The 26,545-nt window shown below is 46.9% G+C and overlaps 1 protein-coding gene across 2 annotated transcripts in view; it reads left to right on the top strand.

Annotated features, from left to right (window-relative positions):
- Positions 1–1,240: 1,240 nt before the first annotated feature.
- Positions 1,241–26,545, top strand: part of GNB5 (G protein subunit beta 5) — a 28,069-nt gene continuing 2,764 nt past the window's right edge. The window contains exons 1-9 of one of the 2 annotated variants that reach the window (XM_075160087.1): positions 1,241–1,366; positions 6,931–7,042; positions 12,141–12,277; positions 13,995–14,036; positions 14,827–14,903; positions 16,439–16,571; positions 20,416–20,559; positions 23,708–23,799; positions 23,919–23,967. In XM_075160087.1, the coding sequence (XP_075016188.1) occupies positions 1,241–1,366; positions 6,931–7,042; positions 12,141–12,277; positions 13,995–14,036; positions 14,827–14,903; positions 16,439–16,571; positions 20,416–20,559; positions 23,708–23,799; positions 23,919–23,967 (912 nt within the window). Of the gene's footprint in view, positions 1,367–6,812; positions 7,043–12,140; positions 12,278–13,994; positions 14,037–14,826; positions 14,904–16,438; positions 16,572–20,415; positions 20,560–23,707; positions 23,800–23,918; positions 23,968–26,545 lie in introns of those variants that run through there. The other variant, XM_075160086.1, reaches the window with a different exon arrangement.

Genomic DNA, 26,545 nt, shown 5'->3' with positions numbered 1-26,545 from the left:
AAGGACGGCAGCTTGTGGTCTCAGGCTCATTGTTTGCAAAAGAATGCAAACTTCAGGACATGTTTGTTGATTTTCATCAAATGGAATATAAACCTCCTTGACTGCCTGTAGCTGATTGAAAGTTCCATGCAAATTTCAGATTAATGTGCTGTAGTTCCTTCCAGGACAGATTGCTTCCCACGTGTTTTGGGATGAAGTTATGCATCCCCTGGAGACAACAGCAAAACTTTTACTGACTTGAGCATGGGCAGGATTTCTGAGTTTATCATCTCATTTTTCAAGTAGTCCACTGAAATACTTAAGAATAAGCAGCAGAATGCAGGCAGGTGCATAGAATAAAGTTTGGTTTGGTTTTCGTATAATGTCCAGCCAAGCAAATTCTAAAATCTGCATAGCTTATTGAATTTCTTTTGCTCCATTTAAATCTCTCTTGCAATAGTTTCTTCTAATTGTTAACCATAAACTCATTATTTATGTACATGTCTAAATATTAAATGTACTTAATTTTAGAAGTGGCGAAAGATCCCATTTTCCCTATGAAAAATTACAGAGAAAAATGACACTACAGTATTATTCTTGTTTGTTTTTCTGACTCTCAAGTAGTTTTTAATTCTCTGTTGATGATAGTGCTTTGATCCTAGAGATGCCTGGCTTGAGAACAAAAGTGGGTTCATAATGGCCTAGCTTTCAGTGTGCTTGAAGCATCAATTTCTGCTCAAGCAGCACATTGTTCATAATATTTTTGTAGCTGCTGACTGAATCCTAGGTCATCTTTTCAGCTTTAAAAATAATGCATAATATTTAATAATGCAGTGGAAAGACAATAAATACTGATCAGTGCAAATTTCTCACAAATCCAGCTGTTGTTATACATTTCTGGTTACTGTCTGCTGACGGTAGTTAAGTAAAAACTAAGAGTAATTTCCTGCATGTAGTGAATCCATGTGCACAGTGCACATTATAACGATGCGTAATCAGTGCACATTATAACACAATATATATTTTGCTTTGTATTTTTCTTCATAAGAATATAATCTGCAGAGCATGTGATTGTCTTGCATATAGTGACAGTTCATCAGGCTCGAGAGATTAGTCACAGCGAGAGATTATCCAGCCTACAGATGTCTATATACAGCCTAAGCTGCATTAGCTAGCAGAGCAGTAGTGGGAAGCTTTATGCTGGACTGGAATGCACTCTTTCCTTCTTCTCCGTCTCTTTCAGCTCTCTGGAACCGCAAAGATGTGTGACCAGACCTTTTTAGCAATTGTATTTGGTCCATGTGACAAGTGCTCCAAAGAGAAGCCCCTTAGGGCTGTTTACATCAAATCAGAACAACTCAGCTACTGCTCACTATGTGTGGAAATGGTATGTTACTTACTGATTTTATCAGCCAGAGTGTGGAAAGACTGCAAAAAACGGGGTTTGGATGTATTAATGGTCTGTTATGTTGGATTTTTCTGGACAGCAAATAAGCATTGCTAGGCCTATAGACTGCCAAACACACACCTCTGCAGACAGCTGGTGTTTCCACGAGCCTGCAACAGAGGTGGCCCCGGGATTCAAGGATACTTTTTATGATTCTTGATTGGAAAATGGCCATGAGCTTTTTCCCTGAGGGTACCACATTTCTCAGCTGTGCCTGTCTAAACTCTGCAGTATATGTGTGCAAGTCTGCTTGGCCTATGATCTTGAGTGTTTCCCGTTACCTTTAACAGAACTTAACAAAAAAAGATGAAACCATTGCAATAAACTCATTCACTAGTGACTAGGGGATATGAAGTTCATCTAGTCTGCCTCAGTAAAAACGAGATACAAGTAAAGTGCTGTCAGAACTCCTTCGTGGCCCACATTTCATACTGGGACCATGTTGTCTCGTATGCTATGTGCAGTGCTTGGGTGAGAGCTGGAAGTAGCTACAAAGAGGACAAGGTGGGAAAAGGTTGCACGGCAGTGGAGTGTCTTCCATCACCATGTGTGTGCATCACCACAGAAGGTGGTAATGGGGGAGATTAGCAAACCTGCTAGCCTGACCAGCAGGTCCTGCCAGAATACCTGCATGAAGAAGGGTGATGTTGGAGTCTTTCTAATCTCCAGCAATTACTGGTGAGGTGATATCCCACTCTCCTTGTAGGGAGCACTGTTCTAGAGAGATCACGGTGGGTTTTTTTAGGTGAAATACAAAGCTGAGGTCATGAACCTGTGTGGCTACTGAAGAGCTGGTCTCCAAAACTCCTTTTGTAAACTTAAGAATTTTGTTGTCCTGATTATTTTATTTATAAAATAAAACTTGGAGTAGTTTTATTTTATCTTCCTGAACCATTGTGTATTATCAGTTGGAGACGACATCCTTCACTGTTTCCTCCCCAGAACTGGTCTCTACCATGACTGAGCAGGGTCCAATCGTTTGTTGCATTTGAGTGCCAGACGAAATGATCTCTGCAGGGATGCCAAAAGGTTTAACTAGCTGTGATTACAAAACACTGTTTTGTAAACAGATGGCAGATGAGAGCACTGATTGTGGGTTGTAGGTGGTTCGGTGTGTACAGTTCACTGGCTGACGCAGCACATTCTCATGCGTTACATTTGTTTAGGAGGAAATTTAGATGTAATGACTGCAAGACAAAAGACAGTCCCTTCCCGGTTTATTTGCTGCTTCTGACTTTGAAATTGCTGCTTTGTTCAGGTCCTTCTTGGCAAACAGCCTATAAATAGCTATTTATCCAGTAAATTTTTGCACTAATTGATAAGTGCATGCTGGAATTGCAGGAAACTGGCTGTTTGTTATTTACAGTTCCTGCAACTTTCTCATTATTCGCATTATGGAAGTTAGACTCCTACCAACTGAAACAGCTGCTAGGTGGAAGCAGATTGAGACTTCAGAAAGAATTGTGTCAGTACCTAACAGCCTGTTAGGCTTCCTATTACTGGAGCTTTCTGGTAAATCTGGCTTTAGCTTGCTTCTTCATATTTATTTTGTAAAAGATTTAAAAACAAATATTCAGAACACAGAGAGCTCTTTGCACTAGCATTGAAATACATATGGGTAGGGAAATTGTATCATTTACTCTTTGGAATTGATTTTTCGGAGCTGTGGGTATGCTTTGGCTTATATCAAAATGCACAATATATCCTTGCCACACTTGTGCACGTGTTTGTGGATGTATGTGCACAATGTGCTGTATATTTGGCTGATCCTTTTGCAACATCCTGATTTGCACATGCAACTCCTAATTTCAGTCCAGCAGATGCACACATGCATTTTCATCAGCCAGTCTTTGTGACTTCCACAAAACCAACATATGTTGAGGGATAACAGAATTAAAATTGCCGGTTCCCAGTGTTGGGATCATTTTACTTCAATTGTTTGCCTTTTAGACAAAATAATCTTTTCCCTCTGGGGTTTTGCCTGCTTTGGAGATTGGTGTTAATCAGTAGAAACTCAATCAGTGTTTGCTGGTTTAGTCTTCCCACAGAAGTATTTGTAAATTAGCTTACAATTTAAAAAGAGATCAGCTGGTAAATTAGTGAGAGTGAAAACTTATTTTAAAGATTTAACTTTTGAGGTAGGCAACAATTTGTGACATGCTGTTAGAGTCTCCATTTGCCCCAGTGTCCTTATGAACGGAACAGTACCAACTTTCTTCCATGCATCCCCATCACTACAATCTGGTGTATTTGCCATGTGTGGAAGGGAGGTTTATGATTGCAATAATGACTGGTTTTGCCACAATTCTTGGTGATTAATGGTTCTGTAGCAGCTCCATAGAATTAATGCCCTATAGAAAGATGACTACTTTCAGAGTAGATACCTCAAAATAGCCTCAAAATATATGAAGCCAAGGGTCAGCTTGCCTTTGCTCCATCGGGAAGAGTCAGAGAAAAAAGCTGTCTTACGAGAAGCTGTCCTTGTTTTGGGCAACTTGGAAGCTCACTGCTGCTGAGGACATAGTAGCCAGTTTGGAAGTGGTTAGCTTTCTAGGGAATGCTGGTGGTCAGTATGAAGCCACAGCAACAAATACTTTTATGTGCCAGTCGTTACTGCACAATTAATGGATCATAACATTACAAAGTGGAGTTCAGTTACTTGTTACTGCTTTTCCATACACTCCACATACCATACCTCCTGTGCAGGATGTTTTCACAGCCTTTTGTCCTGTGCTGATGTTTTGAAACTCATCTGAAAGCAGAGACCAGACTAAGAGGACCTATACTTTATCCACTGCTGCTGACCAAACTGCCATTTCAGATTAAACATGCCTTCAGCGTAGTGAATTTTAATACTGTGTTAACAAATTATTTACTACTTACAAATTTTTTTAAGTGATTGCTAATACATTGTTAAAAATACATTGCCTTCAGTATGGTTAGATTTATGAAAAGGGAGAAACAAAAAGCCTTGATTGTTTACTAAATGGTAACAGTTTTCTTTTTTAGTTGACCTAGTACTATGTTGTCCTCTAAATTAATCCAACCCTGGTTCATTTTATTTACAGCTCCCAAATGGCCTTACTCTAACCTGTGTTTTTTGCATGGTTAGCTAACGACTATATGGGTAGTTAAGCAGCTTGGTCAGATGAGCTAAATACTTTTTTTTTTATTATTCAAACTAATGAAATACACGTTATGTATCACACACTTCTAGAGCTCACTCTATTTGGTAGAGGCTTCTTTTTCACTTCATGGCTCTGCTTATCCCTGTCATCTTGGGACTAGTATGTATCAGTCTCAACATGTATGGTTCCCAAAGACTCTCACCTTCCGTCCTGTTCTTTGTAGACTTTTTAATCCCATTCCCCAAGGCGGTGAGACTGTTCACATCAGTAAGGCAAGAAAGTCTGGGTTTTTCACTGTCAGAACTGTGCCAACTATCTGCCACACAGGTGTTATCTAAGCCAAATTCCTTAGAGTTGATACATTCCTATCAAGGCAAAGAAATTTCCTGTGTTTTTTGTTGGATTTAACTTCTGGGCTCCTTCACACTTATCAGGTGTCAGAAATAGGGCATTTGTCATAGACTAAAATCCTTCAAAAATGAAGTTTCTTCTTCAAAATCTTCCTCTTCCACTCCTCCAGGACATAGCGACATTATTGAGTTTAATACAGGTAGGTTTAATTTTTCAGACATGAAGGTAATACACTAGAAGCGTCCTGTCACTTTCCTGCTAAAAGATGCTTTTTTTGTTCTGTTGGTATCACTTTAAAAATACCGAATTTTTATTTCCTTGGCCCTGTCAGTGTGCTGGAAGGCATTTCCAATGTGCTGTTTAATCTGGGGGGGTTTGAAGGATGTTCCCATATCCAGCAGCATGTGAACGCCATAGATTATACTACCTACTTTTTCTTCTGTGATACTGAATGTAGCTGGATCAATTCAGTTCAGGTTCAAAATCAAGTTCAGGGTTGCCTATGTGGCCATCAGGCTGGTGGAGTTAAGTCACACCAGCTTCTGTGGGCAATGAGAAGAGTGGAAGCACATCCACCGTGTTTGACTCTGCAGCTCCTGCCTGCAGAGCCATTGACTGAGAGAGACCTTGAGCACATGGCCGGACCAGGGCCTGAATTCAGCCTCTGGAGCGAGGGTGAAGAGCTCAACAGCTCTGCCCATGCGTCCCGGTCGGACAGTGACACTGCTGCTAAGCCCAGTGTAAAAAGGACTTCTATTTTCTCCAGGTCCCATACTGTGTCCAGGATGTGCCCAGAGTCTAAACAACAGCTGCAAACACGTATTTTCTTATCTCCCTTTGCAGTCTTGGCACAGCTCCAGGTTGAACAATAGCCATTGGATTGTCTGTTTTCTGGCTAAAGGGAGACAATGGGAGTTAATATGAGCAAAGTTACTCCGTGTAGATCAAGGACAATTACTGTAATAAGAAGAGGACGTTTTCAAGGACCTCCCCTTCCAGGGAACAAAAAGCCGCAAGGCCATGCGCCACGGCTTTCTCTGGAAACATCAGCTGCCCTGTGTGCCCAGCACATGCTCCCGATCTGCACCCCAGCAGGGCCTGCAGAGCCGTGGAGCTGTGCCCCAGGCTCACACCAGCATCGAACTGGAGGGTTCTTGGTTCCCTTTGGGGTTTTGGAAACTAGTCCCTTCCAAGGGCTGGGAAGGGCACAGACCCTGATGTGCTATCTGCGTGCAGGGGAAAGAGGTGGCTGGTTTAAGGGGTGGGGGGAACCAAACAAAATCCTGATAACACAAAAGTTAAAAATGAGGAATTCGAAGCACAGTACAGAGAAGGGTTCACAGCACTGCATCTTCCTGCTGGCACAGGAGCTGGGCCAGAGACCTTCTGAGTGACCGAGTCTCCTAGTCGCCCCTACCCTTCAGAGTACAAGGGAATGATGGAGCTGAGCTGGGATTTCCTAAGCCTGGACAGGATCTCTCTTCCCTGGCTGGTATTTTAAAATGCTATTGGGGTGACTGATGACTGGTTTTTTTCTCCTTCCCCCACAGCGTGTGCAACTTCTGGTACAAACAAGTTTGGATACAAAGCAGAAACACCCTTTTGCATATATTTCTGGGGAAATGAAGCCTTTGGGCTGTGCAAATGGCTCGGGATGTACAGCAAATTCCTGCTGGTGGAAGCCTGTGGGTAGGAGGGGGGCAGGAGGTGAGGCTGGTCCCAGCTACCTGCCTGGAGGCCAGCGGGGATGCTGAGCCTGCCGTGCAGCACCGGGCTGGCAAGGGCTGCCGGCTCTGGCGGCTGTTTTTCCGCACGGTGTCTGGTCAGGTGCTGGCTGCACACAGGGCTGGAGGAGCATCCAGTCCGGCCCTGGACGTCAGCATGGGGAGGGGGAGGGAGCCCGGGCCGGCTCCGGCGCCGTTGCTGAGGCAGCAGGAGCCTCAGCAGCATCCCTGAGAGCCAGGCAGGCAAACTCCTCCTCCCTCCCTCTCTCATCTAGTCTCTCTCCCTGCTTCCTTCGCAAAGATGGCAACCGAGGGGCTGCACGAGAACGAGACCTTGGCATCGCTGAAAAATGAGGCTGAGAGCCTGAAGGGCAAGCTGGAGGAGGAGCGGGCCAAGCTGCACGACGTGGAGCGTGAGTGGGGCCGGGGCGCGAGGGCCGCGGGCACGGCAGGGGCGCCGGCGGCTGCCGCACGCCCGGCACCGCGGGCCCGGCCTGGCCGGTAAGCGGGAAAACACGCTGCTGCCGCCCCGAAACGAGAGCGCAGCTGGACGCCGCGTCCGCCCGCCCGCGAAAGGCTGGCGTCCGGCGCAGGAGCAGGGCGCGGAGAGAGCCGCCCGCAGCGCACGCCTCGGGTGCCGCGGCAGCCGGTTTCCCGTGTTTGCCGAAGGCCAGCGGCGAGCACGGCGGGTGCGTGCGCCCGGCCGCGCCGCGCGGCTCCGCGCCGGGTGAATAGGAAGCGGATGGGCAGCGCGGGCGGCGCAGCCTCCCTGGGCGGCGAGGGCCGCGCAGCGCCGGCCGGGCGCGGGGCCGGCTGCCCTGCGGGGGCTCCTGGCCGGGCCCGGGCTGCGCGCACGGAGCTGCGCTTCCTGCGCTGCCCTGGGCGGGGGGAGACCGTGGAATATCCCCCTCGGGGGATCCGGAGGTTTGTTTGCATCCTTTTAACGCACGTTTCCGTGGCAGAAAGAAAGATTAAGCCCAGCCTTGTGGAAGTTGGTGGGAATTTGCTTTAACGAGGCTAGGATTTCACGCGAGGTGAAAGGGCTTAGAAAGGAACATTGTTTCCAGAAAACAGCTCCTTCTCCCTGCCTTCCCCCAAAGAAACAACTTGCAGGGATCCAGTGCTGATTCAGAGGTGCGGGGTGAGGCGATGCTGGAGCTGTCAATGCGTAACACTGTTACCAGCTGCAGTTTCAAGATCCACGGTTAACGTAACAGAAATGACACGGACAGATTTCAGCCCTGCCCTCTCCCCGCGCCCCCCCACCCCTGTTCAGGAAAAAATAAGCTAACCTTATTTTTATGGATTTTCTCAAATAGGTATTAATTCATCTGTCCTGAGATATAAAAATCCTTTTATTTTTGTTATTTCATTTTTATAATTACAATGATATAATATATTGCAGTTTGGTGGGGGTTTTTTTGAGAAAAACACGTAAATTGCTGTATTCCTCTGAAATCATATAGCTCACTTTATTAGAAATATTAGCGGGTCATTAAAACTTTTATTTCATCTGTTTTGATGCCTTAAATGTTGAAAAGGAATCTGAGCCTGTATCCAGTGATTTAGCTCTTAGTGTTTTGTAAGACTGAGTGACTGGCAAACATTCTTAAATTTCAGGTGGGAGAGAGTTAAAAGATTTTTTCCTGGAGTAAAAAGAGCATTTTCTTGTCTAAATTAGACAATCATGTTATATGAGTGTCCTATTAATAAGAATCATTAAACAAATGGAGATGGCCTCATTACAGAAGCGTTACCATAAATCATCATATTCCTACAGTATAATTTCTGTATCAGAAGTAGTGGGGCCTCTGTTTAACAGACCCCTTAAGTATATCCTTAAATCTGGTTTTGCCCACAAAAAGTTTTACCTATGATTGCAGTGATACCATAACCGTGTGTGTCATTGACAGTCATAGGATATTTATGTCTTTGTCATATGACAAATCTGTAAGCTTATGTTGGAAGGCTGTGTTTGCATAGCCGTGACATGATTTCTCAGACAAAAGTCTTATGCTGCTGTAGAACAATGCTCCCTCATGATATTTTATATCATTGATTCTGTATGAGAGCTTTTTTGCACTTAAATTATCCCTAAGAACTATTTCTGCAGAGATTGTAAGTTTCAGAATAAAGCACCTCTTCTGTTTTGTTTGTTTTTTTTTCTAATCTAAAATTGTATCTTTCGCATTTTTTTGCTCTGATCATGACTTTCCCTCTATGGTTCCCAAAACAAACAGCTGGCTGAACTAGGATTGCCCTTGTTTGTTCAACTGGTTTTGAACAGCAGTTCTCAAAAATGTGGATAGAAAAAGGAAATACCAAACGTGCATTTGATTTGCAATTTTACAATTTTAAGGATTCAATTCTATCACTTAAAATTTTAGTGTAGATAAAACAATTTGTTCTGTTCCTGGGATCCATAAATTTTTAAGGCCAGAAGAGACCATTGGGACCAACGGACTTCCAGCACAGAAGAGATCAACGACCCAATAGTATCTGCATCAAGTCCACACCTCCTGTTCAGGCCAAACGATATGTTTTAGAAAAATAGCCTGTTTTATCTGGACCTTCGTAAAACCACTCAAGCTACTATTGGCTTTAGCTGATCTACTTGCCTGAGTGCATAATTTTCAACTATCTTGAAACAATATTGGAGAATGCTTCAAAATAATTATCTGACTCTAAAACCTGTGCTAGGCGGGTGCAGGATTATTATGGCTGTGGTTGGAGATAAGCGTCCTCAGAGAATCAGTAAGGCTAAACCAGACAATTCCACAGAGTCTCGGCTGTGTTGACATAATGGAAACGCTTTGCCCATTGTCTGTGAAATGTTTGTTTTTTCAGATATGTTCTGGACACAAGCATCTTTCCAGCTGCCATAATAACCTCCTGTCCTGTTTTTTCATGTCTTTTGATTGGATCATCTGGCAGGTTTCCATGGGCAAAAGTAGGGGGAAATGTATCTTTTCCTCGGTGGGTTTATATGGTACTTTCTCAGAAACTTGCTTCTGACCTCCTGTTAGAGATGGTATGGACAAATTGTCAGGAATGGTGGACAGCACTTGTCCCCTGGCTGGGTGAGAGCAGAGCAGAGATTTCAGGTGAGAACATTATTCTGGCACAGCTTGCAGGGCTGGTTGTTTTGAAAGACAGCTCTTCAAAAGCTAATCCACCAGAAATCAGTCTCTGCCTTAGGTAGAAATTGCTCCCCTGACCCTGTGCCAGGGAATAATCTCAAAGTTAAGGATGCCTGCTCTCTCACTGTGACAGCCCTTCCTAGCCCATGAGCTTTCTTGCACCTCCAGAAAAGTGACGAAAGGTGAAGCAGCAATGAAGTTCCAGAGCAATCACCTGCCGTGTGGGATGTGGAGCTCAGCCTTCAGCATGGCATCGAAAAGCTTAAGATTTCCTCCACCAGCTCATTAAAGTATGCGAGTTTCTACATTTATGTCAAAAGGTTTGAGTAAGGCATTGCCCCCTTAGCTAACAGCAGTTGGATCATCTTAGGTTTCAGCATGGTCAAACACACAACACAGGGACGTGCTGGATCCTACTAGCTCTTCTCTAGACAGCGTCATTTTTAATTCTGGCGCCAGGGTCTCCTGCCCCAGGACCCCTACTCTGCTGTGAGACTTGAAGCAGCTCCCACCCTCCCTGATGCTTCGTGTGAAGTGTGTCAGAGCTGCCATAAGGTTCCAAGATACATCATGGCCCTACTCAGTTCCACGCTGGATGAACAATGCTGGAGCAGAGCAAATAGGTTTCCTCAGGTGACGCTTTCTCCCAGACATGTGCAGATGACCCCAGCATGAAGCATCAGGGTTACATGAAACACCTTTTAGTTGTGTCAGCTGCAGTGGGATGAATTTTATGTCAAAGTGAGTTTGCACAATTGGAAATGTAAATTCGTTGGGTTTTCAAGAACATCAGCTGAAAGTACTGCTATTAAATGAGGTGCAAAAGAACTGACTTCTCCGCCACCAGAGGATGCTACTCAGGAAAGTTGCTTGCCTGCCCTCTCTGTTTTTCTTTCCCATAAAAGAAAAAGCTGACTCACCCATGAAGTCCTTGATGTCCATAGACACTGTTGAGAAGTTGGCTAGCGCACTCTTTTAGCAAATGCCAAGCTTCTCTGCTCACTCAGAGCTGTGTCCTGGCCCTTAGTGCTCCCCTGGCCACCAGAAGGGGTGGCACAGCAGAGGAGAAGTCGCCAGCACCAGTGGCTAGTACCTGTATCATAGAATCATAGAATCATTAAGGTTGGAAAAGACCTCTAAGATCATCGAGTCCAACCGTCAACCCAACACCACCATACCCACTACACCATGTCCCTAAGTGCCTCATCTCCACGTCTTTTAAATACTTCCAGGGATGGTGACTCAACCACTTCCCTGGGCAGCCTGTTCCAAGGCCTGACCACTCTTTCGGTAAAGAAATTTCTCCTAATGTCCAATCTAAACCTCCCTTGGTGCAACTTGAGGCCATTTCCTCTCGTCCCATCGCTTGTTACTTGGCAGAAGAGACCAACACCCACCTCACTACAACCTCCTTTCAGGTAGTTGTAGAGCGCGATGAGGTCTCCCCTCAACCTCCTCTTCTCCAGACTAAACAACCCCAGCTCCCTCAGCCGCTCCTCGTAAGACTTGTGTCCCAGGCCCTTCACCAGCTTCGTTGCCCTTCTCTGGACACGCTCCAGCACCTCCATGTCCTTCTTGCAGTGAGGGGCCCAAAACTGAACACAGGATTCGAGGTGCGGCCTCACCAGTGCCGAGTACAGGGGCACGATCACCTCCCTGCTCCTGCTGGCCACACTATTTCTGATACAGGCCAGGATGCCATTGGCCTTCTTGGCCACCTGGGCACACTGCCGGCTCATGTTCAGCCGGCTGTCAGCCAGCACCCCCAGGTCCTTTTCCTCTGGGCAGCTTTCCAGCCACTCTTCCCCAAGCCTGTAGCGCTGCATGGGGTTGTTGTGGCCGAAGGGCAGGACTGCACCACTGCTGCAGTGCCGAGAGCTGACTGCGGCTGGGAGTCTCACATCCAGAACATTGACGCTTTGGATGCTTACCCCCTTCTTTTGTATGATTTTTCCTCCAAGACCCAGTAGTGGTCTTCGCTTCTGTTGAGTACCTTGAGGCATGTGTTAGGCTGGAGGCTGTCTGCGCACTTTCAAGCCTCAGTCAGACTAAGGATTTCCCAGTAAGAGGGGGCAAGGGGGTAATCTATTTTCCAGGTATACTTGGGTGTGATGGTCTGCAAGAGCTTCAGCTGCTACAGCCTTGGAATTCAAGCCCTGAGTGAATTCATCCTTATCTTTATCTGGTGAATATGTTCATACACTGCCCACCTTGTTTTTACCACCTGCCAGCTCTGAACCAGAGTTCGTTGGCTTGCACCATAGACTCAAACTTCATGGATTAATTCCTCCAAGTGACATTACTCATAAACGTAGAGATTTGCCGGGGCAGAGCTTTGATGCAGGGCTCTCTAACCATCAGCTGTTTGCAGTTCATCAGGTGGCAGAGCGTGTGGAGGCGCTGGGCCAGTTTGTGATGAAGACGAGGAGGACCCTGAAGGGCCACGGAAATAAAGTTCTCTGTATGGACTGGTGCAAAGACAAGAGAAGAATTGTGAGCTCTTCCCAGGTATGCTGTTGGGCAGGTGTTTTTCAAAGCTACTGTGGGCACTATACAAATCTTTTGGCTGTACTACGTGCCACTCTTTGCAAATGATACCTGTGTATATTGTAAATATTTTCAAGATGCCCTGAAAGCAGTTCATTGGCAATGTATTTGTTCAGAGAGCACAAATCCAAGCTTCTGATCATCGCTACACCTGTTGTAGCTAAGACCTTAAACATTCTTGGCCAGTCATATACAGCGTTTCCCCATATTCCCTACTACCACAGAAAATAGAGAGAATTCATCTGAGGCCACTTTTATTTCCTTGTTCTTTACAGATAACATATTTAGTAATTATTTCAGTTTATGTCTTCAGAGAAAATAATCAGGAAAAGGGAAGGGAAGAAATGTTGATTCTTCTAGAGATTTCTGTGCACAGAAATTTCTTCTGCAGTCTGTATGATTGGTGCGACCTTGAAAGCCTCAAACATCCTGCCAAAATTACTGCATTTACTTGGGCGTTTTGAGAAACAGTCCTAACACCTGCTCAAGACCAGTCTTATGAGCTGGAGGAGGTAATGAGATAATTACTTTCTAGATCCCCTGGTTCGTCCTGAGCCCAATATGGCAGTGAGTGAGCTTGTTGCATCTCACAGCTGTTCATTGACCTATATGAAATCTGTCAGGGGTCTCACTTGGGGGATAAAAATAGGCAATCTGCATTGCAAGCCACCTTCAGTTACTGTGAGTTTTTACCATTCATGGTGATCTCAGCAAAGAGAATAATTTTAAATAATTAATGTCACATTTTTTAAAGTGGTTAAAATGTCACTGTGTAGATCAGAAAGCTGAATAGGCAAGTTGTAATGCTTTTTTGCATTTCTTACTCTGTTTTAAGAACTGTAGTGAGTCCAGGTACAGCAACAATTAGTGTTGCTCAGTAATAAACATTTTACTTTCATAATATGGGGAGGATAACAATATTATGTGCATAAGGCAAAGTAGCTGGCATGAGTGTAGCTGGCATACACAAAGCGATTGTGTTGCTCTCTGTGGAGTGTTCTTACGATGGCTATTTAGCAGATTGTATCGATGGATAATTGAAGGTCAAGTAAGTATAGTGAGAAGTAAAGGGAAAACCAGGAAAAGACAGGAAAGGGAAGATGAATAAACAGTGCAGTGTCCATAAACAGTCCTCACGAGTGCTGCCAGCTTGGCAAGTGATCTGTAATACAGGTCACCTCTTGTATTTGTAAGGCCCCATACTGAGCCACTGACAGATATCACCTGGGAGAGGTGACCGGCTTTGCAGGTGGTGATTACAGCCTGGGAGAAACGTATCGTGACTGAAAGGAGGCAAGCAAGGGCTCACTAGTGGCCGTTTCCTGAGGAGACGGTCCTGTCCGTGGCGTGTGCTGCAAGTGAGAGGAGTTCTCATAAACCCGCTAAAAGGGAAGGGCGGGGGGGAAATCAGTCTTTTAAGCCCACATCAGTCATCTCAGTGAGGAGGAGATACGCTTTCCTTCTGGTCGAAGACATAACTCACACTACTGAGGAGTCTCTCCTTGGTGCTTCACTGTGACCATTGTGCTGTTGTTAAAATGGAGACAAAAATTTCATGGCATAACAGACTGGGGGATGGAAACGAGCAACAGAGTTTTCCCCAAATCCGGGAAGTAGGCTGACAGCCATGTCTCTGGAAGGCCTCAATTTTTCTCTCCGTTTGTGTGCTTTCATTTAGGATGGGAAGGTGATCGTGTGGGATTCCTTCACTACCAACAAGGTAAGCGAAACTTCAGCAAAAGTCAGATTTCTGTGCACAGGGCAGATGATGGTGGGATAAGATGGAGGGCTGAAGGGCTCACAGGTGTCGCAGGGGGCAGCGGGACGATGGGATAACATGCAGACTTCCACCAGCACCTCAAATCAAGGGGCCCAGGGCAAACCACCTCCCTTGACCAGTCTCTGAGCAAAGTCCCTGTCAGGGCACTGGGGTTTGTCGTGGTCTCCAGCGGGAGGCTCTGATCCAGCCTCTTCGCTGACAGGGAGGGCTCCCGGCTAGGGGCAAAGCCCAGCCAGCAAAACAGAGGCCCTCCCTGGTAACCCCTGTACCAGGTGCCGTGATCACCCAGGATCCTTCAGCCGTGGTGTTCACCGTGAAATGGTGCCGCTGCTCCTCCAAGCCCTGCCAGGGCTGCCTCGCGGCACCCTGCTCCACACAGCTGAGAAAAAACAGCTTGGTTTTAACTCACTTTTACACGTGCAGCAGTGGGGACCTTTTACAGCACTAGTAACCCAGATAAGACATGCTCCGTGATCAATTTGGGGCTCATGAATAAGGTGGAAAGTGTCAGGGAGGGACTAGCCATCCTGCTGCTGCTCTGCTGTGTTCTGCAGTAAGGGTTGTCCTAGGGTTGTCCTTACATGTGAGTTGTGGCTGGGGGAAACACCTGTACCTTTCGCTGACTCTAGGGCTGTCCCACAGAAATATTGAATTTACTACTCTACGCTGTTTTCCTTGCGCCGATTAGAGAAACAGTGACATCCCAGTTTAAAGGGATGCTGTGTTTCAGGAACATGCAGTGACGATGCCATGTACCTGGGTGATGGCGTGTGCATATGCCCCATCTGGATGTGCCATTGCTTGTGGGTAAGTTCCCAGTTTCCACAGCTGCTCACACAGAGAAACTTGATTTGTAGTGGTGTCCCGGTGCCTTCAGATGCTGACAGCTAGAGGTTTGCGTGCCTTGATTGTGGGGGGAAGGACTACATTCAGTGCCTCTGATTCTATTCCCATAATGGCTCGTAGACATTATCTCCACTGACTTCAGTGCAATAACATTTGTTGTGTAAGCATGGAAAATAATCCTCTTTCAGCATTTATATCATGGGTTAGGAATTCTGCATGCATGCAACTTCCCTGTTCCAGTTTGGTTGTGTGTGTTGGATATATCTTCTAAGGGAGAGTGGTTTTAACCCTGTTTTTACTTTGCACTCTTTCTTCTACAACATAGAGAAGGTTAGTCATTAATGATTACCAGCACATGAATAGATCTTGCCAAGGTGGGGTGGGGAGAAGCAACCCCATCCTTGATAATCTTCTCCAAGTTTTCTGAGGGCTCAGGTTTGAAAAAATTGAGTTTATGCAGGGGAGAAAACAAAGAGATGAGATGTTGGCAAAACATCTTTTAAAAAGGGACTGGGTGGATCAGACAGACAAAGCAAGCTTGGGGCGAGAGAAAGGAACAAAGGGAGACTTTGCTGTGCAGCTTGCAAATCTAGAAAGCAGCAGACTGAGACAGACAGGCAGACTCCATAAATGTGTGTGGAGAGGGAGTCCGGAAACCGTATGTTTTTGACTAAAACTCGAAGAATTGCAAGAAAGCTCTGTCTTCACACTTGTAAGAGAGACAGGGAGGGCATATATGCATTGCACTACCTAATTCTGTATTTCTGTTGGGTTGTCAGTTAAGTGCTGTGCATGTAATATAAGGCACAGAACCAGCACCTGGTGGTGTGCTGGGATTGCAGGGACCAGGGCAGGGCTGATCTATCACGGCTCTAGAAAAGGGTCAGACACAAGACAGACCCTTTAGAAAAGAGTCCCACATCTGGCCTGGGATGCACAGCTTAACTGGTGCAACTGTCCAAGAGGGACACAGCAGCTATAGAGGTCAGCGCTTCTGTTGCCTTTTTTCCAAACTCTTCTAAAAGCCCTGTCTTCACACCCACTACTTGCTATACCGTCTCTTCCGTAGGAGTTAGGTAAAATTTATTAAGGTAGATAAATAATGATGCTTAAATACTGATCCTTGCGATGACGGATATCAACAGAAAAATGGCAGTTTGGCTGTGTGTGAAACATTAACCCTGAGGTGCCTGCTATGTCACCTCCCAGTTTATACTTTCGTGAGGTTTCATTCAGTGCCATTTATAAACTCGATGAGGGTAAAAAATACTGAGGCGCAGCTGTTCAAGTTCTGTAAAGTAGCCAGCCTGGTGAGGCAGCTGGGGCTTCCCTGCGCAGGGAGATCCCGGACAGCACAATACAGGGAAGTCGGCACTTGTAAGGGTTTGGCAGCGCAGCACTGACAGGTGGTTTCCTTCTTATCACCACTCGCCTTTTGTCGTTGCAGTTTTAACCAGTTCTCCTCTCTCTGTTATTGCTATTATTACTCTCTTTAGTGGCCTGGACAACAAGTGCTCTGTGTACCCTCTGACATTTGACAAAAACGAAAATATGGCTGCAAAGAAGAAATCGGTTGCAATGCACACAAACTACTTGTCTGCCTGCAGCTTCACTAACTCAGACATGCAGGTAAATGCATTCCCTACCCGCTGCTCGCCAGCCAGCAACACCTAACGTGAGCTGCACTCGTACGTGGTGCAAGTAACCTTCCTTGCACCTGGGCCACCCAGGGCCACGTCCTGCCCCATGCAGGGGCTGCTGGAAAACCCTCGCTGGGGGCAGTGAAGGTGCTGCAAAAGCTGCTGTAAGGAAATGCTTGTCACAGCCCGTGGCCAGGCTGTCATGCCAGCGTGCTGCAAACGCCTGTCCCTTCTGCAGAGGGAGCTCACTGGTACCTGTGTGTTCTCTGCTCACTGGGTCTGTGCTGGCTTGTGCTTTTAGGAGCTCAAACTAATGCAAATAGTTAAAAACCCAGCTGAGATGGGACTAGGTTGGGTACGTGCTATGCCAGCCGGTGGAGACTGCGTTGTTTGCCTGCTTTGTCCTGGATGTCCAGCCAGCTTTGCTTTTGCTTTCATTCTTAGTATTTTTTGTTTGTACTGAGTGAGGTATCTGAGCTTGAGGATGGCCCCACAGGGCCAGCCCTGTTGTCCGTACATGCAGTGGTGTGTTCCCTCGAGGGGAAGGGGTGATGCTATCCCCATCTCGCAGCCGGGGGTTTGGAGCACAGAGGGCCACAGTGGGAGACGAAGGCAAAGCCAGGAACTAGATGCAGATCTTCTGAGACCAGGCCAGCCTTCCTCTGTAGTGAATATCTCAAAGATCTCTTTCTCCAGGAACACGAAAGATGATGAAAGGAGCCAGGATAATCCCCTTGTCCTCTCTGGTTTTTGAATTTAACTGAAGCTCTGCTCGGTGCAGCTCTGCAGCAAAATAAGTGGCAGAAGGGAGCATTTTCATTGCTCTCTGTGTCAGCAGAGCTGCTGGAAAGGGAATACCTTGTCCCCTTCTTCCAGATATTTGGAGCTCTTCTGAAGGAAATACCGGCTCTCATTGCTTCTATTTCAGGACATGAGCTGCCCAAGAGTATGTTGCTATTTGTCGTTCTATGGTTTCTGTAATGACTCCGAGGTGCTAATTTAAGTCCATTGCCATGGAAACAAATGGTGGAGGTACCCAGCACTCAGGCTTGCTTAGCCCTGACCTTACTGTGCAGGAGCCCTGCAGTCTAAATTAAGTGGAATGTTTTAGATGAGATAGAAAACCAGTAATCTCTTTTCTTGTCCATACCTATATGCATCGTGGTTAAATCCTGTGAAAGGAAAAATACTTAATTATTTTTCTTAATTAAAAAAGAAAGAAAAGTTAGGTCTTTTTTCTCCATATTAAATACAGCAAACTGCATTGATATTGAAGGTAATGTATTACTATTGTTAAGTAATACCACAGTGGATTTAGGTGCTTTATATTCAGTGATTCAGAGATTTTTCTGAAGACTTTAAAAAGAAATTTTCTTGTGATTGATAGGCTTATAAGCAATCATTTATAGCACTGCATGTTATTATTGAAACAAATACAAGCAAGTGGGTTGGCCAAACTTCTGTTAGGAGACTGTTATATAGGGGATTCTAGAGAATCCCAGATTTCTTATCCTTTTACATAACGGCCTCAGAATTAAAATTATTCAGTAACTCTGAGGGTGCACAGTGCAACAAGCACACTGCACAGGAGCTTTCCCAGCTGTGTGCTCTGCTTTCCCGGCTCATGTAACTGAGGGACGTGGTACCTGTCCTGGAGCAGCCCTAGCGCGTGGTGGAGGTGTCCCCCAGCCCAGTGCCCCTGCGGCATCCAGCACCCACTGCTAGGTGCTGTGAATGCTGCTGCTCTGCCTTGGCTGCTCTCTTAAACCACAGCTCGGTTTTCCCTCAGAGGAGTGAAAGTCAGGGTAGCAGTTGAGGAGTTGGTGTGCCCATGGGCATCTGGGGGTGGCTCATCATCGATTAAAGCCACTCTCAGGCTGCTGAAAGAGGGAGTCCCATCCTTGCTCCTCATCATGTTCCCACCCTGGGCCAAGACAAGCGCTGAGCTGCAGGGCTGGGCGACCTGCGCACATTGTTCTTGGTGTCCCAAATCAGTCTTGCCAGAGAGAGCCTCCCCCGCCTCAGTACGCAGAGAGCCGGGGAGCCTCGCTTCCTAAATTAGGTATCTGCAGCTCTGCGGTGTGATAATGCTCCCCACATGACAATGCTCCATGTGTATTAATAGCAACTGTTAATTGGGATCTCAAGTGTTTTGCATAGGGCAGGCAGCCATACTCCCAGTGCGGCGGGGCTGAGAAGCAGGATGCGGCCCGTGGTGATGGTGGAGGAGGCAGAGGTGAGGGTGCCCCTTCTGCCCTCGCCGCTGCTCCCAGCCCGGGTGCGTGTGCTCCTGGCAGCAGGGGCTCTGTCCCTGCTGTCCCCGGCCGTGTGCAAGTGCTGCCTTTTGCCGCCAGGCGCCAGGCGAGGATCCCCATCCAGCGCTGCCAGAGCCCCTCATGCAGCAAGCAGGACTGTAATGGCAAAGATTGTTAATTCCCTTCTGGTTTTGGATTTTTGGAGTTGGTTTGGTTTGGTTTTCAGTAGCAATACCCTGAAGTTGAGTCCATAACATTTCTCTTTAAGCATTAGCTGGAGCTCTGGGTTGCCAACAGACCCTTCCCTTACACCTTTAGCTACTCCTATTCCCCTCATGTCTTTCTTACACGCTATTACAAGAGCAAATTCTCAGAGCTGAAATCTTCATTCCTCAGCCAAGTACAAATATTCCTCAGAACAGAGAAGTTCATTGATCTAGGCTCAAAAGCTGGCCAGAAAGACAAGTCAGGACTTTCTTCTGTTATTATCATCTCAGAGTATTAGCGTCTCTCTACTGCAGGATTCAGAACAGTCTGTTCTGCAGCTTTGCAGACCTCTGTTTATGGGAGGAGTTTTTGGAGCATCTGTCAAACATGTTCAGTGTTTAACCTTTATGCAACTCTGTGGATGGTTTCATGATTGTGTGATCATTTTCTTCTTGAAGAGTATTTTCTTTTTAACTCTAACTACCCACTGGGATCCCTTGAGTTTCCTCACTGACCATGAGAAAAACCTGTGTACAAGACTGAGAGCCCTCCTAAGTTCACCCTTGCCTCCTTCCACGCCAGTGCACAGGGACCCTTTCAACCTACAGAATTTGTGATTGCATAACAGCTTCGGGTGCCAAGGGGAAATTTTGAACAATTGAGCATCATCAGGATTTAGCCACCCTAACAAGCGCTGACCACATGTGCTTTCTACAAGCACTGTAGCAGATGAGGGAAGCTGTGAGCTGTGTTCGGTCAGTGTATGTTCAAGCCCTTTCACACACAAATGGTTTTGGACAAGTGAGAGGTGATGGACTTACCAAACAACTGTCTAGACAGGCTTACTTCCCTTTCAGAAAATCCATGTCTTAAGCTCAATTAATTGAGCTTAACCTGGCTATTTCAAGCAGAAAAAAATTTAGAGAGTTAAACAGGTATACTTAACTCCAACAGTTCTTCTCTTTACCTGGGTTGAATTCCAGCAGCCTAAATATGCATAGGGTTAAATACAGGGGCAAACAGGAACACCAGTCTGGTTCTATCTCCTTTTTGGAGTATATGGAAATGCCAGCAGATCCTTACTGCCATCAGTTCTCCAAACCCCACTGCACAAAACTGACCATTATTGAAACACTGTGTAGGTACAGCTGTGTCAATACAGCTCTCCTTTCCAGTCTAATGTCTTCCCTTAAACATAAAAAACATAAACTGTGCTTAGGTTCACATTGTTTTTATGCCTTAGATTTATTGCATAATATTTCATTAAATTAAAGCTGTCCTTGGTGTATGTATAGGATGTCAGTTGTTTCTTTGTGAACTTGAAGATCATCTGCTGATTTTTGTATTGACTCTTCTTGCCACATTCTATAGATCCTGACAGCAAGTGGAGATGGAACTTGCGCTCTGTGGGATGTTGAGAGTGGGCAGCTTCTGCAGAGTTTCCATGGTCATGGAGCTGATGTCCTGTGCCTGGACCTGGCCCCTTCTGAAACAGGAAATACGTTTGTCTCTGGGGTAAGCAGGAGCTTCCTATCGTAATATAAAATTAAGAAATGTGGAAGGGAAAAGGCAACAAAGCAGGAGGCTCGTGATCTTATTGAGAGAGTGCTGGAGTATGTGTTGGAAGCCCCAGTGCAATCCACTCATTGCAAGCACATTTTCCAAGCTGGAGCAAATTAAACCCCTGACTGTGGGGTCAAACCCACCCAGCCAGTCTGACTGCAGTTCTGCTTACTTAGCAAATTCCACCCCACACCAAAGCAATCCAGCCCGAGATCAAAACAACGCCTCTCCCGGGAAGGGAGAGGCTCAGAGTTAGAGCAGCGGGCTCGTACCGCAGTGGAGGTGTGAGCCCCTGTGGATAGGAGCCCGGCACAGCAGACGACTTCCCACATTTGGCTCCTTTCTCGTGCCCAGCTCTCTGGAGCCGTTCAGGGTGTGCCAGGTGGCTGCTCAGGGCATCGAAGTGGGGCTGCAAATAACATGCGTGCCACTACGTCCCTCAACCGCTCCCCAGAAGCCAAGGGGTAGCTTGGATGCTGGCTAAAACCCTTGTACAAGTTGGAGCAGGGACATGAGGTGTGGCCACATCTTCAGCTGTTGCTGAGTCCTCTGTGCCTTTCAGCGGTACCAGAGGCATTTAAAGCCCCTTCGTCAGTTGAACACTGCCTGCTCCCTGTTCCTGGCCCAGAGGAACACACAAACCTCACTGGGGCTGCAGGACTGGTCAGGGAAAGTACCCAGGGCATCTTCCAAATCTTGTCCTGCTGCTGAGGGATCGCTGTTCCCGGGCAGCCGAGCCATTGGCATGCAGCCTGGCAGTGAGGCAGGCAAGGCATAAAGGTGAGTGGGATGGGGCTCAACTCCTTTTCGAGGTGGTCCTGGTCTTTCCCACATTGAGCGTGCAAGTGAGAGCTGGCAGGAGCTGAGAGATGACCTTTCTTACTGGAGACAGGTTGCTACCAGTAACTTTGCTGAAGGTACCTGGTTTCTGAGCCCACCAGCGCTGGCCCAGGGCTGCCCTGTGCTTGCTGATGGAAATGGCTCTTGTGCCAGAAGGTGCTGACCATGGATTAGGGGACTCCACTTGCTGTGCTCAGAGTCATGGTCCCATCCCTATCCAATAAACCTGGACCCTTTCTGTTATGGCTCTTTTATCATATTTGGCTGGCCCATCAGGAGCAGAGCCCAGCACACTGGCCCAGTTTGCCTGCTGCTAGCACAGCTGCTCCGAAGCGTGACTGAAAGCTAATTCCATCCGAGTGCATTACTCCTCCTGGGCTTTCCTGTCACCGAGCTTGCTTCCCAGAAAGGATAGATTCATTCTCCCTGGGAACAGCTCAGCTTATTATAGGGCAAAGAATCGCAAGCAGCTATGGTACTGCTAAGAGAATATGTCATACTTGTGTCCATGTAGCAGCTTGGGCATGTCCGTACTTACAGAGACTCGCTTAATTCATCACATGCAAAATACCACTTCAGTGAAGATCTGTCTTATATTGTGTCAATGCAGATATAGCCAAAACAGTGCAACCTGAAGGTACGGTAGCATAGAGAGACTCCCTGTATATTGTGCCTATGTCATACAGTAACCTTGAGCTGGAATAAGCAGTGCCAATACATCAGTGTGTAGACTGGGTGCTGTGACATTTAACAACCTAACTGAAAATCCCAGCCCTCCTGGTTGAGCTCAGGGCTGCGTCCCAGGCTGCTGGGCTCAGTGCCCCCTGAGCACCGCTCCCCGGGGCGAGCTGGATAGCACGCAGGGGGGCCATCTCTCCGCAGGTGGTTGATGGTTTCTCCTGCGAAACCTTAGGAGTCAAAGCACCAGCTTGTCAGATTGGTCTTGCCCCCAACCTCCCAGAGAGGTCAGTAAGAACAGCGCACATGGAAGCAATACGAAGGGCTGGGCTTGGGCTGTGGTGGGGCTTGAGAGGGAAATATGCTGAGTCCAAAATATTCTCTATCCTCTTTGGTTTCCCTTGCGCAAAACCCACAAGTTGATACAAAGGAACATGACCTCTTTTAAATAATGACATCATTAGTAAAAAACCTGGGATTTCATTTTAACAAGAGAAGAGAGAAAGATGTGAATTGTGAAGACTGTTTAATTTAATTAGCAATCATATTTGCTTAAAAGTAAATAACGCGTGTGGCATGGTCTGCTGGGCAGGACGCGCTAGCTCGGCAGAAGCAGCCGCCGCCTGGCCTGCCCTGTGCTTCCCACGCAGCCTCAGAGCGGCTGAGCCCCCGGGAGCTGAGCCTACCTACGGCCTGCCCCTCAGCAGGGTCGTATTTATTAAAATCTCCCGCCACTCTTAAAAGAAAAGTCCATGTTCTTTTTCCTGTCACTGCGATTGTGACAGCAGCGAGACATTGCAGCTCAGAGCGTGGCCCTACAGGTATGAGATGGTTCCTGCCCTGAGGACATTGCAGACTACATGGGCTGAGCCCCTTGCCCAAAGCATTCAGGGTGCTGAGCGCCTCGCAGCAAGCACCGAGTCTTAAATGGTATCTTCAAAGCACAGCTTGGAAGGGCACGTTAGAGCTTGACAATGAGACGAAATGCTGTTGTGCTTCTTTCCTCATCCCAACCGTGCCATTGGGCACGCGGCTGCAGAGCCACGGCAGGGGTTAACTCTGGTAGGAGGCTGGGCAAGAGACCCTCCGGACGCACTTATTTCATTTTGTATTTCCGTGCATGAAAAGAATTAGTTATAAAACTTTAAATGCTGGGTATTAATTTTTTATATTGGGCATGTTAAGTGGTAAGGGAGTGAGTCGGTTGCGCAGCTGTGTGGCACGGTGGGGCTGCAGACGCAGGTACGGCAGCAGCACAAGCAGAGCAGGGCTGTGAGTGCCGGTGAGTACGGGACTGCCTGTGCGAACACCCAGGCCCGTCTGCACCCCAGTGCTATGCCCGTGCTGGTCTGCGGCACCGCTGAGGCTCCAGCCTCTGTGGCGTACTCTGCTCCTAACTGCGACTGCACCAGGCTTGGGGGTACCAGTACAGCCAGTTCTGGGGCTGCTTTGCTGGTTAAATCCCCCAGAGCTGTGATGTTCAGAGCCTTTGAATGTAGCTGGGCCTGATGAAGTGTATCAGGCACATGAGGGGTGAATGTCAGCATTTGCACAACTGTAGTGAATTTTTTTGTCTTATTAGGGATGTGACAAGAAAGCCATGGTTTGGGATATGCGGTCTGGTCAGTGCATCCAGTCATTTGAAACCCACGATTCAGATATCAACAGTGTCAGGTCAGTGTTTCTGGGAGAGGACACATTTGCGATGTTGAGCAATGCGCTGGTTCTATTTTTGAAGTCTGACCTCATCCAAGTAATGTAATGTGTTCTGGTCTTTTTTTACTCGTGCGCAGATATTACCCAAGTGGAGATGCTTTTGCCTCTGGTTCAGACGATGCCACGGTATGTTAATTCAGCAACCTCATTTAGGGAAGTTCTGTTACTTCCCAAGTCAGATTTTCCTAAAAGACTCGGTCACATCCACAGAGGACTTTAAGTGACTAAACTGGGCCTGTGACACCAAAGTTGCAGAAATAATAATGCTATAATATAATATATCTTAAATACTATATATAATGCGATAGCGAAAATCTAGTAACACTTTGTAGGTCACCTCTGCAAACTTTTCTACATGAGGTACTGTCCAAATATTCATTTCAGATTTTCTATGTTTCGAAGTTTCGTGATCAAAATTAGTTTGTCTTACTGGAGGAGATTTGGCTTCATATAGTGGTTGGTCACAACATGGGAGGAACCAGATGAAATGCTGCCGCTTCTGTCAGAAGGAGCAGCACAGCGCAAGGGCATGAAGGGAGCCTGCAGATGAGTGCGCACATCCCGGCAAGCAGGGGGGCTGTGGGCTCAGCGCGGAGCTGGGCAGACCCGGTCCGCTGGCCTCCGCAGCCCCGTGCGTCCTGAGAGCGCAGCCCCGGGGTGGCCTTGGCCACGTACATCTCCTCCCTGTCAGCCTGACTCACTGCCAGCACTCTTCACTGCGATGAGTCACCGCATCCAGGTCATCCTAGATGATACAATAGCTCTTGCTGGATCTTACTTATCTACGAGCAAGCTGCTAGGAGGGGCACAGTATGTATTGACAGGTAATTTTGGTCAGCACATGGTATGCAAAATGCCACTTCCCTCCCGGTGCCCCCTGAGTGATGCACACGGCTGGTGGCTCGTGCTGCAGCTGGTGGGTCCCCATGGGGGACCAGGCTTTGCCTGTACCACAGCCCTGCAGGGACCGAGCTGGCAGTTAAGTGTAACTTGAGAGCAGACGTTTGGGAGGCACCTGGCACCTTGTTTCTCCTGTTTATTCAAACATCACACCGAGTTGCATGAGGGTGAAGACTCTTTCTAAAGTAATCTGCCCTCAGAGCATGTTTTGACTCTGCTCCAATACTAGCTAAACTCAATAGAAACATTCCCTTTGTCTTCACTGGATGTGGGAGACCTTCCAAGGCTCTTCTGGAGAGAGTGTACACTGCTTTTAGGTCTTAAAAACTGCGACTATAAATTAATACCTCTAGCTCTGTGGTGAGCCCAGTGCCTCTCTGCACATTCGGATGTGGTACTGTGAGCACTTCAGATGCTGAGGGAGTGAGATGGAGTCCGTCATTAAATTCCAATGAGAGCACTCTCTTTTTATGCCCAGTACCACAGGTTCTGGGCTCCTGTGCTTATTAATTTATTTGATGGGGGTTTTCTCTCTTAACTATTCCTGACATCCCTGACTTGAGCAGGAGAATGGGAAATTCCATCTCTGTACTTTTGACAGAGGGTTTCGCAGTTTCCATCTACTTCATTCTTTAAATGAAGAGGTTGGCGTTTTCAGCGTTACGGACTGATACACTGACTGGTATCCTTGACCTGATTTATATACTTAGGGATTTCGAGGAACAGATAATCCTGACAGTCTGGAGGGAAACCATAAAGGCGTGCTCACATGGCAGTGCTGTCACCTGCGGTGACCCCGACTCCCTATCAGAACAGTCTGATGGAATTATTCATCAGCGTGGAGCACTGGGAGACCTGGACTTCACATACCTGGCAGCTCCCCACCGCCCTGCGAATGAAACAGCCTCTCCTTTATGTGCAGGCTTGAGTATCAGCCATTTTTCATTAGTAAAGTCTTAATATTAGCCAACCCATCTGGCCAGTGTTTGCTTAAACTTAACTTACTGAGGAAGGTTTTCAGTTCAAATAGTTTCAAAAGTGCATTTTGATTTCAGGGTTAACAGACTGCCTTTCCGCATGGCAATGAAGTCTGGTCTGTCTATACATTACTTCCATGTTAAGCAAGCCTAAATATGCTGGCATATGATAAAAACAGGAAGTGCAGGTTGTAGAGGTGATTGGGGATTTTCCATGAGAAATGAAAACTAATGATCTATATAAAAATGTATTATTTCACTTGAATTATTTTCATGTAGGTTTTTCAGACAGAGAGGCCCCACGGAAGGGCAGGGGCTGTTTGCTATCCTCTCTCACTCAGGGCAAGGACTACCGACTAGGCTTCCCCGTGCCAAGGGAGTGTCTGAGCACTGTGCCATGTGGTCCGAGTTCTCAAAGATGACTACAGATTTAATCCTCTGTCTCCCAGGCTCCAGCTGTGGCTAAACTGTTGCCTTTAGAGACTCTCTCCCCACGCACCTCCCCAGCAGCAGGATGCCCTAACATATAGGAAACCACAGTGGGGAAGCAAGAGGTGGGTAGCCATGGTCCAAAACCCACCACTCATCTCTTTATAGCAGAACAGGCAGGAGGCTTAGGGAAGTGGTTTGGAAAAGCAAGTTCTTCACTCAATTTATACGAAACAGCCTTGTGTTGCTTAGAGCTCTGTTAGACTCCAGAGGAGTCCCAGTTAAAGCAGGCAGAAATAGCAGAAGGAAAGAAGCCAAGCAGCCGCTTCCCGTGATGCCTGTTAGGCTGCAGTCCTTCCCGATCCCATTTTTTTCAATGAAATGTAGTAGCCATTGAC

Source organism: Calonectris borealis, chromosome 11 (genome assembly GCF_964195595.1).
Source record: "Calonectris borealis chromosome 11, bCalBor7.hap1.2, whole genome shotgun sequence".
Lineage (NCBI taxonomy): Eukaryota > Metazoa > Chordata > Aves > Procellariiformes > Procellariidae > Calonectris > Calonectris borealis.
This window is presented reverse-complemented; position numbering and strand designations above follow the sequence as displayed.